The 13,318-nt window shown below is 42.8% G+C and overlaps 1 protein-coding gene across 1 annotated transcript in view; it reads left to right on the top strand.

Annotated features, from left to right (window-relative positions):
- The window catches only part of Adgra3 (adhesion G protein-coupled receptor A3), a 94,786-nt gene extending 82,168 nt beyond the window's left edge, over window positions 1-12,618 (top strand). Inside the window, exons 16-19 of the mRNA XM_034508936.2 lie at window positions 912-1,035; window positions 8,641-8,786; window positions 10,827-10,922; window positions 11,057-12,618. Of these exons, the coding sequence (XP_034364827.1) occupies window positions 912-1,035; window positions 8,641-8,786; window positions 10,827-10,922; window positions 11,057-12,299 (1,609 nt within the window). The 3' untranslated portion in view covers window positions 12,300-12,618. The remainder of the gene's footprint in view (window positions 1-911; window positions 1,036-8,640; window positions 8,787-10,826; window positions 10,923-11,056) is intronic.
- The last annotated feature ends 700 nt before the right edge of the window (window positions 12,619-13,318 follow it).

Here is a 13,318-nt window from a genome sequence, read left to right as displayed (position 1 = left end):
GTGCCTGGAAGAGACTGTGGGAGTGTGAACTGGAGGCTGGGGTAGTGGGCACAGGAGCAGGGGTCTGAAGGGGGGGGGTTGTCATGTGTAGGGGTCCCTGCAGAGCTATTTCTATGTAGTAGACTGTCCATGTTTGAATCTTACAGCTTTCTCACTGTTGCAGTATCTTTAAAGATAGCACGTTTAAGAAAGTTGGTGACATTTCCATAGAAGATTTGGTTTCTGTTAATTGGAGACACAGCTATCAAAACTTTTATTTTCTGATTGGAAGTAATGAACTAAAAGGATTTGCTAAGCAGGAAACTTACCTTACAAAAGGTTCTGCTAGAACGTATTTTCCTATTTAAGTCGGACATGTATGGCATTTCTTGACATTTGCTTCGGAAACAAAAGGTGATTTTGATGATTTAAAAAAAAAAAAAAAGGAAAAGAAAAAGAAAGACTTCAACATTTTGTTATAAAAGACCAGGAGGAAATGTGTTGGGCATTTAGGCCGTGTGTCCTGTCTAGTTTGGGCAGGACAGAAGCTCATTGGTACACTACAGACATTTCTACATAACCAAGCATGCGATTCCGGCTTCTTCAGCCTCATCGGTGACAGTTGTCCATGTTCTGACAATGGAGAATGGGTGCAGCGTTTGTGCATGCTGTGGGTCCGTGAATAATGTTTTTTGAATATATGACGCTAAGTGTCACGGAACAATGTTAGGTTAAATGGACTGTAAAGTTGTGTGTGTGGTTTATGGTAAGTTAGTAAGACCACATTTTAAGTAAGTACTTCTTTAAATAAGATTAAACTTTAAGCATATAAGTGTGATCTTCTGTGCAGCTGGAATTAACCTGGAGCTGCTCACCGCAGCCCCCTGCCAGTGTTCCAGACTGACTGTTCATGTTCTTCTTTCCCCCAACAGCTTGATTCGAATCAGTCTCAAGAGCTGGCACATGCTTGTGAACTTGTGCTTTCATATTTTCCTGACCTGCGTGGTGTTCATAGGAGGAATAACCCAGACCAGAAATGCCAGCGTCTGTCAAGCAGTAAGTCAAACTTGAAAGGTTTTAGGGTGGAAAAAATTATGATACTAGAAAGTAACTCTGTGTTTCTTTAACTGTAAAACAAAAACACCTGTTTCTCTTGAGTCTTCCCTTTGCCTGCAGCCCGGACTGATGCCTGTCCACCAAGCAGCCTGGCAGTGTTCTTGAAGGTTTGAATATTTATTCCCAGCCTAATGATCTAAAAGCTTGTCTCTGTCCTTAGCAGTTGCCTGTTATCTGTCAAGCCCTTTACGGTGTTTAACAGTTCATTTAAATGTTTATAAAATCCCAACTATGAATGAAAAAGAAATGTCATTTTCTTTTTATATATAAAGGAAGACTTAATCCACTGATGGAAAAGAGGAATTGGAGGAAACTAAAAAACTTTTAGGTTTGCTAAGTGTAGAGAATTAAATATTTACCTCTTGTTTTTAAATTATGACTTTTACTCTTCAGGCATAGTGTTGTTATACCTTATTTTCCTCTGTAGAAGAATGGGGGATACGTAGTTTTCTTTTCTTACTTGTGCATTGCTTACCCAGGAATAAGAGGTATAACACGGTAAGGAGGAGTTGGCATCTCAGTTCTGCCACTTGCTGAGTGGGCTGAGAGGCAATTTGTTGAACTCTTTTGTAGTTGTGACCTAAAACCTAGCAGGTGAGATCTGCCTTCAGCTGGTAGTACACAGGTGAGCTGTAGTTCGATGCTCTGCATGCATCGTATCCCAGAGACTTCCTGTTCATGAAGCTCTGGGAATGTCCACTCTGTACCCACCAAACAGCCCCTCCCATGTTCCCAGCCCTCTAACACTTAGTGGTATCTCCTCCTTCTCTTGCTTGTCTGCCTTGGACTTCTGGGACAATGTAACATTCTACCATTGTGTAATATCCTTGAAGTTTATCTGTGTTGTTGAATATGACATGATTTCCTTCTTTATAATGATTGAATACCATTTCATTTTAGTGCCTTTGTGTATTCATTATAAACAGGAATTATCTCCACCCCTTGGCTTTAGTAAAGCTACAGTGAAAATAAAATCTAAATATCAGTTTGAAATCCCGAGTCCTATAGTCAGGGTGTCTGTCTCAGTTTCTGACCTGCAAATTGAAGTGATAATTGAATTGTTGGGTGATATGATTGTATATATTAAGAAACTAATTCACACATATATTACTAGAAAAGACAGGAAAGTTTAGAAAAGACTAAATATGACTTTAATGTACAGCAGTCCCCTGCTAGTATGCAGACATGGTGTCTTAGTTATTTTCTGATTACTATGATAAGACAGCATGATAAGCTGGACATAGCAGCTCACACCTTTCTCTAATGGGAGGCAGAGACTGCCAGATATCTATGAGTTCAAGGCCAGCCTTCAAAATGGAAGGAAGGAAGGAAGGAAGGAAGGAAGGAAGGAAGGAAGGAAGGAAGCCATGATCAAGACAACTTATAATAGAAAGCATTTACTATAAGACTCACTGTTTTAGAAGGTAGGTCCATGGCAGGGAACAGGCAGGTATGCAGGCATGGTGCTGGAGATGAGTGGGCTAGGTCCCAGGAAGTGCATATGTCCAGAAATCAGCTCAAGCTGGACTAGAAGGATTTCTGGTTGCTATATTAAAGCCAGCATACTTCAGGAACTTGTGAAACAGGTTCCTGGTTACCAAAAGTTGTCCTTTCCCTTGCCTCCAGCAGAAAGGACTTATGAGTCTTTAATAACATATATCTGTGGTGGCATATCCAAGCCCATGCTGGCCTCCAGGCTCTTTTCATAAGTGCCCCTATACATTTCAAAGCCCCCATTCTAGCCTACTGGCACTGCCCATCTCCCCCAGACTATTTTAATCCCTTTCCTCCCTTTATAATGGCACCCCCCCTCCCCCCCGTTCCTGCTCCTCTCTGTCTCAGACAGATAGCTGTGGCCATATCCAGTCTGTTGTTTCTCTCTCTGCTCAGAACTCTTTCAGATGCCTCTGGATGCTCTCTCTCTTATTCACAAGAAAAACCTCCCGCCAATCATGGAGCCTCTGTTTTAGTGGTCTCTTTACTGTGCACCTCACATAGAGAGCTCACATCTGATCCGCAAGTGTGCTGATGAACATGTGGCTTCCATGTCCTCTGCTGGGTGGGAATGTGAGTGGACAGCCTGTGAGGCTTCCCTCAAAGCAAAAGGTTTGCAAACCATGGAGCCTGCAGTCTCACTCTTCGGTTTAGTGCCCTTGCTCTTGTGGGTGTGCGTATGCATGTGGGTATGAATATTCATGTAGTCTTATGTGCAGTAGCAGAAACCTGGAAGCAACCAAAGGAATGCCTGTCACAAACAAACAATGAAAAACTTGGGCATATAGTGAATAGTGAAGAACAAAACCAGTGAAGCTTAGGTAGAAAAAGGCTGAGAAACTATATTTACACTGAGAAATCTTTTTACTGAGTTAAAAATGAGTAATGTAACCTACTTTCAACAAAGGTAGTTTCAACAAAACTGAAGAGTAAGAATCAGGGTTACATAGTTAGATACAGGTTATTGTCAAGGTAGGAATTTTATCTTGCTGGTGGATGAATAATAATTTATTATCACAGACAATAGGACATGCTGGGCCCAGTCATGTTGTATTGTGATTTGTGATAAAGTCATCATTGTATTCTTAAGAACTAACGTAAAATAGTTGTGTGTTTGTAACAGCTGCCAAGAGGCTTTAGCATCTGAGTTTCAGTGATAGCTGGCTTATACTAACTTCTCAGTAAGTATTTTCTAGTACCGCCTGAATTGACAGTTACATCTCAGCTGTGTGGTGTGTTGTATCAGCCTTCCCTCTGCCCTTGAAACCATACTTTCAGACAACACAGACAGAAGGCAGCTGCTTTGTTCTTGGTCCCTCATGTTCATGTCTCTGCTTCTGGCTTGTGTGGAAGGTACTATCAGTCACAGTTTTAGAGATCCTGTCCCTCATGTACCTCTGTCAGGGCTTGCTATAATGTCATAATACCTGATTACTCTTCCTTGTCTCTGGGCTCTAAGGTATCATTGAATTCAAGGTGAGAACTGTATAGTTTGGTTTGTCCACATTTATCAAGGAACCAACATAAGATCTGACTTATGATAGGTGCTCTGCAGTTACTGAGAAAAAGAAGCCTGTATTTGTCAATAGATATCAAGCCCAGACCTTGTCGAGCATGGTTCCTGTTAGTAGAGCCTACAGTACACTTTGGTACAACTATCCTCACTTTTATCCCAAAGTGCTCCTTGGTTTCCTGAAGCAGACATGTTATAGCCTCTCTACAATGAAAGGGAGAGGGATTGCATGGGCTCCTCAGGAACTCAGAACCAATGCCCCAGTTAATGGTTTATAAAGGACTCTTTGAGGATGTAACAGACATAGCAGCATTGTTCTTATGTTCATGACTCAGGCTCCTTGCTCTGATCTCACATTGTAAGAGGATTCAGTTGGTGGGGCTGGGAGGGGTGTGTGGAGAAATCTGGTGAGGATTCCGGGTCTTGGTGGTTAGTAGTCATTCTGTACCTGCCTCATCCACTTGTTCTACGATTCTACCTGGTTAAGGCTTCTGTATTTCTTCTGTAAAATATTTGTCAGCCTGGTTGAATAGAATGATCTTTATGTTCTTCTGTCTCTAAAACTGAGCTGTAAAAGGTATCCCTTTAGTTGAAGCACTTGTGAGGTAGAGGGTATGGATCTTTATAAGTTCAAGTCTAGCCTGGTCTACATTGAGAGTTCCCGGCTAGCAGTGAGACCTCTGTAAACTGAAGAGTTTGACACCAGATGTATAAAACTGAGAACATGAGCATTCTAAGTCATGGTTGAGAGAAAGGTTTTTATTGTAGATATGAGGTAGAGAATAGCGAGAGGCATCTGGAAGAGTCCAGAGCAGGGAGATAGTAGTACACTGAACATGGCCACCAGACTGAACTTGGACATGAGAGAGAGGAGGGAAAGAAGGTGAGGCAGAGAAAGTGAGAGAAAGAGTGTCACCAAAGGAGCCAAAGAGAGAAATGGCAGGCTTATGTAGAAATGAGAAACTGGGGGAAGGGAGGCCTGTGAGCTGGGGAAGTTTAGGGTAGAGGTGGGGTGAGGAGGGCCACAGGTAGTTGTAGTACTGAGAAAGCCAACAGGCCAGGTTGCCTTGGTATGCTGTAGGCACCACCCTTAGCTATTTTCTTTTGAACCTGACAGTCTCAAAGTAGACCAGTCATGTAATCACTGAGCCCTAATGTGCACACTTTCAGCTACCATGGTGCGTGTAATTTATGTAGCTGTCTCTCCCTTCTTTCAGGAATCTCATACTTCCCAACAGAGGGTGGTACTAAACATTCTGCCCCACGGTGATCGTGATCGGTCGAGAGTGTTACAAGTGTCAGCTGCCAGGTTCCTAAATCAGTTCCAGGTTTTTCTGTGGAAGGAGCTGGAGGAAGCAAAGAGGAAGAGTTGGGAGGTTGAAGAGGCCTGGCCCAGGGCTGGCAGTTTCTGTTCTATCACGTTCCACTGAGTAATTGCTTAGTGGTTCATTTTCTGCCCTTGGTTTTCTTTGCTGTGCATAAAGGGATTCGGCTGCACCTTATTTAACTCTGCTTGTGGCTCTACTGTCCCGTGATTTAATCTACAAATAGAGTGCCAGATGCCCTTCTCGGTGTCCTTTTGTATCTGTTATCTAGAGAATTACTATGTTGGCACGGAGAGCCAGTGGGGAAAATCTAATCAGTAAACAGGAAGGGCTATCTACTTGTAGCTGAGTCTTTGACTTTTATATTAACCCTAGAAGGCACTTGGTCTATTATATAAGTATGTAAACTGAATCATGTAGAGGAAAGCACCCCAAGTTACTAGTGGTGTTACACAGCAGAGACATGATTAAAATGCTGGAGTTTGATCTGGTCCTCCCACTTCCATTATTGTGCACTGCTGCGGGTTGGGGCCTTGTCGACCATCACACTTGAGTGGGAAGAGTCAAGGAGCCTCTGTCTTGTGGCCCTGGATTAGTACTGCTGACCTCATGGAGATGCCAAAAGCATTAAGTCAGTAGCTTACAGAAATATATTTGTGGGTATGTGACTATCACTCACTTCTGGAAGCTGTTTCTCACAATCGTTGCCTTTTCACATGTGATGATATTCATCATACAGGTGTGTTTTGTTGTTGGGTTGGTTTGGTTTGGGTATAGCTGTTAGGTCTACTACAGTGTATACATACTGTGGTGGCTTAGTTGGAAAAAGGCAATGTAAATATATCAGAGTTTATATTACTATGTAAGTAACATATAAGTAAGTGAGGCTTACTCCAGCATGAATATCGGGAACAGAACCTGGTTCCTCTGCAGGAACAGTACACCCTCGTAACCTTAGCACCATCTTCCAGCCCTGAGGCTCCTTCTTTTATACCTTTTATATAGTGTGGAAGTAATTGTGCTTCCTTTCCTTCTCCTCTCTTGAGAGGTGTGTGTGTGTGTGTGTGTGTGTGTGTGTGTGTGTGTCCACGTATTTGGCATGTGTCTCCCTATGTATTGAGACCCAAAGATGACATTGATTGTCTTCCTGGATCACTTTCCACTTCATTTATCGAGGTAGCAAGCTTCAGACTCTGACATGGCTACTCCATCTAACTAGCTTGGAAGTATGGCCACCTGATTGTAGTTTATGCACCATCCAAGTGTAGGGTGGAAAGTACCACACTACAGGAGTCTTTCTCCTGGACCTCAGCTTCATTTTCCTGGGTTTTGTGGATTGTTATTTGTTATTTGACTCTGAAAATTTCTATTTTCATGACCATTTTTCATGAAAAATTTTGAAGAATGAACACTTTTCTAGAAATTTAGAAATGCCATAGAAAACATGTCGGAGGCCAACTATTGGATTTTTTACCTTAGAAAAGTGCCTCTCTTGCCCCTCTGTTTTGAAATATTTATAACTTAAAATATTTAGTGGTTCTAATTCGCCAGCAATAGAGCCTGTAGTGATTCTCTTAAATTTACTGGTGTCTGTGTAACAAATTTGCATGTGCTCCTTTTGTGTAAGGCGGTGAGGATGATTCAGATGGCCAAAGGGTTGTGATGTTTTTCCTCTATGAACCTTTCTTTCTGAGCAAGTCAGTAAAACTGCTGTGAACCAAGGAGCCACTGCTGTCCCTAGGAGATGGTGACTTCTGACTTTTCTAGTTGATATAAGTGGGATCCACTGTCCTGGCACTTCCACAGTCTGCAAGGTTTATTCTGGGTAGTTACTGTCCTGGCTAAGAGCCACTTGGCTTTTGTGGCTCTAGGCTTTAGCTGCAGGTTGGCTTTTGTTCTTTTGTTATCAACCTTGGTTTGGCAGTTTTCTGCCAGGAGTTTTCTGAAGGATGCAGAGCTACCCCTTTACTGAGAAGATGTTCTTGGTGCTTTTCATTTCTAGAATTTTGCCTGTAATAATTGTGAGAGGAAAAGGTACTGATCTGCGATTCAGTCCCCAGCACCATGTAAAGTCATGTGCAGTGGAGCACCCTGGGTATCTCAGTACCCAGGAGGTAGAGGGTCTTGTAGAAGGAGTACAGTCTTCATCCACTACATAGTGACATTAAAGTCGGCCTGGAGACCTTGACATTATGTTTCCAAAATAAGCAAAGAGATAAGAACAACAACTGTTGGGAAAGGTGGCAAGTCATTTGTTTAGAAAGCTGGCCATGATGTCTGTCATGCTTATAAATCCAGCACTTTGGAAGCTGATGCAGGAGGATTGCTGCAAGTTCAAAGCCAATCTGGGTTACAGAGGGAATTACAGGTTACCCTAAGCTATAGATTCCATCTTAGTCTGACCTTCTGCCCCCATCCCATAAAAGAAAACAGGATTCTAGATTGTGTCCTTGCTCTGCTGATGAATCCTGTTTATTTTCTTATGGGGGAAAAAAAAAAAGTTAAAGTTCCAAGCCTTTTGTGTTCCCTTTCATCATCATACAGAATTGCCACCTCAGCCAGAGGGGTCATGTGATCAACATACTTCCTGTCATCACAAATGACAAATGAGGCAAATAAGTCCAGTCTGTGTTATGTGCTGCACCGCAGTTAACACTGTCAAGTGCCTAGTGTGCCCCTGAGTTTGTGCCATTCAGTTCCCGCACAACCCCAGTGCTGTCTGTTGGTAAAGTCTCCACTATTAAATTGAAGAGACTAAAATTCAGGATTCACACGCTTTCTTCAACATGGCACTTACAATAATCACAATAAGTACTCTTAGGAAGTAACATACCATAGCTAAGTGCTTGACATGGTACATGATTTTGCTGAAATCACAGTCAGATAAGAAAACCAGTACAGTCTTAAACTGAGGAAAGTTTTACTTCTGGGTTTACCTGCTTAATCCTTGCCTCGTTATATCACTTTCTTGCTGGAATGTGTTGACTCTCAGGCAGAGCCCAGGTGTGTCCTGTTTCTTTGCCGTCTCCGTTACTCCTTGCAGTGGCAGTTGGAAGGTGAACTAACTCATAAGTTGGTCTTCTGTTAAGAACCTTGATTTCTTCATGAGCACATGAGGGAGTTATCACAATATGCCTTCCTACTGTATTGTAATCAGACTCGAGGAAACATTTGTTCTTTTAATTGTCATACATTGTTCAATCTTCCTTGTAGGTTGGGATTATTCTTCATTATTCTACCCTTGCCACGGTATTGTGGGTTGGAGTCACTGCTAGAAATATCTATAAACAAGTCACTAAGAAAGCCAAGAGATGCCAGGATCCTGATGAGCCACCTGCTCCACCACGGCCTATGCTGAGGTACCCCGAGTCTTTGTTGTATTGTAGGTGTTCATTAAGTATTGTGATTGCTTTAGTTGAACCACAGTTGTAACTTACAAGAAACATTGGTGTGGACGTTGAGAGGTAACAGGAACGACTTCTAAGCTGACTGATTCTGTGTTATGAGCATCAGCATCTCCACTGTGCGCCTAGAGCTCAGAAGGAATGGGAGGGTCTCTCTCATGGTTATGTGCAGAGTAAGAAGGAGGAATCAGCTCTCTATGAAATACCAGCTTCTTGAAGTTTTTTGAGGTCACATGTCATTGATCTTAATCTCAAGAATTAATTTCTTCTCTCTACAAAAGACAAAATGAGTTTGGAATTATATCTTCTTCCTGCCCATTACAATAAAAAGAATTGTGATTGGATTGATTGCGGTGGATGAGCAAAATTATCAATAGTGAGTAGGTTCACTGAAGCCTTGCAGAAAGGCCCCCTACCCCAGAGTTTGCAGAACTGGCTGTGGAATACCTATTGTTCAGGCCTCTAGAAAGTGCAGAACTGCACGTACAAAGAACAGGCATTCATGAGAGGAGAGCACTGGGTTAGGGGAATGGTAGAAATGTACCCCAAATAAAGGAGGAGCAGAGCTAGCTAAGAAGTGCAGGTTGCTGACCTCAGGTATGTGGCCCGAAGGAGCTGGGTCCCAGGGGCTGGGGTGGAGAGGCTTTGAGGTTAATTTTCCTGGGGAGTGTATTTTTATTCATACCAGATAAAAGTCAGTGCCAGATGAAGTAAATGATTCAGCCCATTTTAGTCCATCTTGGAGAACTCGTACATTTGTTAGATTGACTTGCAGGAACGTGGGTGACTCAGACAGACAAATGTCATCAACTGGTTCCACTTACTGCCTGCAGTGTCTCAGGGAAGGGCCTCTTAAGTTTCATAAGCTTCATGAGTTTTGAAAATTTCTTGAGAGTTTTATGCATTTCATGCCCGCCTCTTCCAGAGTTGCACAACAGATAGCCATGTTAAACTGTATATAGCTGCTGAAGCTCTTTAACTCCGGAAGCGAGTGGCTCGAGAGTGTCTTGTTAGGATAGTGTGGCTTTAGTGTGGAGGATAAGTGGGGAGGCCTGAAAATAAGCAATGCCAGTGAGGTTTTCCCTGAGGACTGGATCCGGAGAGCTATGCTGGATGTGTGAGGAGGGTGTGTGGGATTGGCTGGATTGGAGAGTGAGCGTCAGAAAGGTAAAGAAGTCTGCAGGGTGACAGTAAGCTGGCCACCTGCAGTTGCTGTTTCCATCAGCTAAAAATGCTACAGGAAAAAAGCATGCATAGTAAGCACCAGGGGGGTCACTAGTGCTCAGCCTAATTCATTTCCACATATTGCTGTCACTGCAGTGCTTCTACTGAGCAAGATCTAGGAAGAAGTTAGGAGTGTAGTGATCCTGGGGCAGCATCTCTTTCTAGGACATGAGCTATGGATGAAATGAAAAGAACACCAGATAGACTGGATATCTCCAATGCTCAATAGGTTTGCTCACCCAGCCTGGAGAGGCAAACTGTAGGATTGGCTCCGGTGCCTTGTGTGAAAGAACTGAAGAATATTGGCTAGCTGCAGTCTGCGAAATCTCATCCTTCACAGTTCCTCCTACCGCTTTTTATGTGTGTGAATCTCAAAAGTTGCTGTGTAACAATAGACTGACATTTTTTGGCTCACCAGCTGAATTAAATGGAAACTACTTTCCCTGAAAACACAACCCACTAAAAGCTTTGGTAGACCCAAATGTTCTTCCACCTGACCACAGGGTGGCAGCAGCTGACCAGCTTTCCCCAGCTCAGAGCTGATCCTTTGAAAAAGAAACAAATAGAAAAGCAAAGCAGAACAAAACATACCAAAGAACCAAACCAAAACAATGCAGGTCATTTATAAAATCATACAGGTCATTTATAAAAGCAGTGTGTTATTGGGATGAGAGTAATTGATCTTCAAAGACTGATGTGTAAAGTGTTGAGATGTTGCAATAAGTATTCCTGTCGTGTAGACACAGTATAATGAGCCTTTGTCCCTCCTAGGTTCTACCTGATTGGTGGTGGGATCCCCATCATAGTGTGTGGTATCACTGCAGCAGCAAACATCAAGAACTATGGCAGCCGGCCCAGTGCACCCTAGTGAGTACCCCATGTTCTCTGTGCACCTGACTCTACTACTTCTTGGGCAGTTTGTGGGCACAGTTGATGGCAATCTCCTAAGTGCTTTATTGAAATACAGAGTGTCTAAGCTGGTTCCCCATGTTCTTTCCTAGTTGCTGGATGGCCTGGGAACCGTCCTTGGGAGCCTTCTACGGACCGGCCAGCTTCATCACTTTTGTAAACTGTATGTATTTTCTAAGCATATTTATTCAGTTGAAAAGACACCCTGAGCGCAAATATGAGCTCAAGGAGCCGACAGAAGAGCAGCAGAGATTGGCAGCCAATGAAAATGGTGAAATAAATCACCAGGACTCCATGTCTTTGTCTCTCATCTCTACATCCACATTGGAAAATGAGCACAGTTTTCAGTCTCAGCTTTTGGGCGCCAGCCTTACTTTGCTTTTGTATGTCACCTTGTGGATGTTTGGGGCCATGGCTGTTTCTCTGTATTACCCTTTGGACTTGGTTTTTAGCTTCTTCTTTGGAGCCACTTGTTTAAGCTTCAGTGCTTTCATCATGGTGCACCATTGCATCAACAGGGAGGATGTGAGACTGGCATGGATCATGCTGTGCTGCCCAGGACGAAGCTCGTACTCAGTGCAAGTCAACGTCCAGCCTCCCAACTCAAGTGCAACTAATGGAGAGGCCCCAAAGTGCACCAATAGCAGCGCAGAATCTTCATGCACAAACAAAAGCGCATCGAGCTTCAAAAACTCTTCCCAGGGCTGCAAGCTAACAAACTTGCAGGCTGCTGCGGCACAGTACCACAGCAATGCCCTACCTGTGAATGCCACCCCGCAGCTTGATAACAGTCTGACAGAACACTCAATGGACAACGATATTAAAATGCATGTGGCTCCTTTAGATGTGCAGTTTCGAACAAACGTGCACCCAAGCCGCCATCACAAAAACCGAAGCAAAGGACACCGGGCCAGCAGACTCACAGTACTGCGAGAGTACGCCTATGATGTCCCAACGAGCGTGGAAGGGAGCGTACAGAATGGCCTACCTAAGAGCCGGCCAGGCTGCAATGAAGGACATTCGAGGAGTAGGAGAGCTTATTTAGCCTATCGAGAGAGACAGTATAACCCACCCCAACAAGACAGCAGTGATGCTTGTAGCACACTTCCCAAAAGTAGCCGAAATGTTGAAAAGCCTGTTTCAACAAGTAGTAAGAAAGATGCACCAAGGAAGCCAGCTGCAGCCGATCTTGAAAGTCAACAGAAATCTTATGGCCTGAACTTAGCTGTTCAGAATGGACCGGTTAAAAGCAGTGGGCAGGAAGGACCCTTGCTAGCTACCGATGTTACTGGTAATGTTAGGACTGGGTTATGGAAACATGAAACAACTGTGTAGCATTGCAGGGGCTTCCAAGACAGAAGGCGAAACTGTGATACTCACATTCCTTTAAGCTATGAACTCTTAGAGACAAACTGTTTACAGCCACCTTAGGGATACAAAACAGTTCTGAATATTCTTCTGAGCTTTGGGACTTACTAATTTTATATTCCTAAATTGTTCCCCCCAGAGTTAAAAAAAAAAGTTTTAAAACATTGTTTTACTTGTCAAAGAACCAATAAGATATTTTGGAAGTTGAGAATATAATTTCTTAGAATCTGTTATATCTACTTAACATTTGAGGCTTGTATTTAATAAAATAAATAGAAGTTTGTCATTTTGCTGGTGGTTTATGTTTACACTGTGCAAAGCATGTTGGGAGCTGGTGAGACGGCTCCATGGGATGAAGGTCCTGACTGCCAAGTGTCCTGGTTTGTGCGTTGTGAACCTAGCATCCTCAGGATAGAAAGAGACACCTCTCATAAGTGGTTCTCTAGCCTGCATATGGCTTCCACATACATACATACAGACAAACAGACATAAATGCATTTTGAGAGCATTTTAGCTGCATTTTAATAAAGTTTGTATAATGGGATTTTTCAAAGTGAATCAGGCATACATAAATTATCAGATGTACTGTTGGCTTAACTGTACTGATTATAACATTTGTGTCAAAGGGATTTCCGAGTTGATGTTTTCATAAGTACATTGTTACAAGGGTTTAAAATATCTCATAGAATAATTTTTAAAAATGAAAATACCATTGGAGCCTGCTGTGTAAATTGCATATTTTTGCCACATCACTTTGATCATATTGATGTTATTTTCCATATTTTCATGGTTTTTCAATTGTTTATATTTGAGTTAAAGTTTCTTTATTATCCCTTCCTACCCCGTTTCTCCTTTTCTTCCTTTCTTCCACACGGTCTCATATATCTCAGACTGCCGCCCCTCCCCCCACTTTCTGTATTCCTGAGGATGACCTTGAACTCCCATTCTTTCTTTATCTGCCCCATTGCTGAAATGACAGATGTATA

The sequence above is a fragment of the Arvicanthis niloticus genome, chromosome 7 (assembly GCF_011762505.2).
Source record: "Arvicanthis niloticus isolate mArvNil1 chromosome 7, mArvNil1.pat.X, whole genome shotgun sequence".
Taxonomy (NCBI): Eukaryota; Metazoa; Chordata; class Mammalia; order Rodentia; family Muridae; genus Arvicanthis; species Arvicanthis niloticus.
The sequence above is the reverse complement of the archived record's forward strand: the minus strand, read 5'-3'. Positions and strand labels throughout refer to the sequence as shown.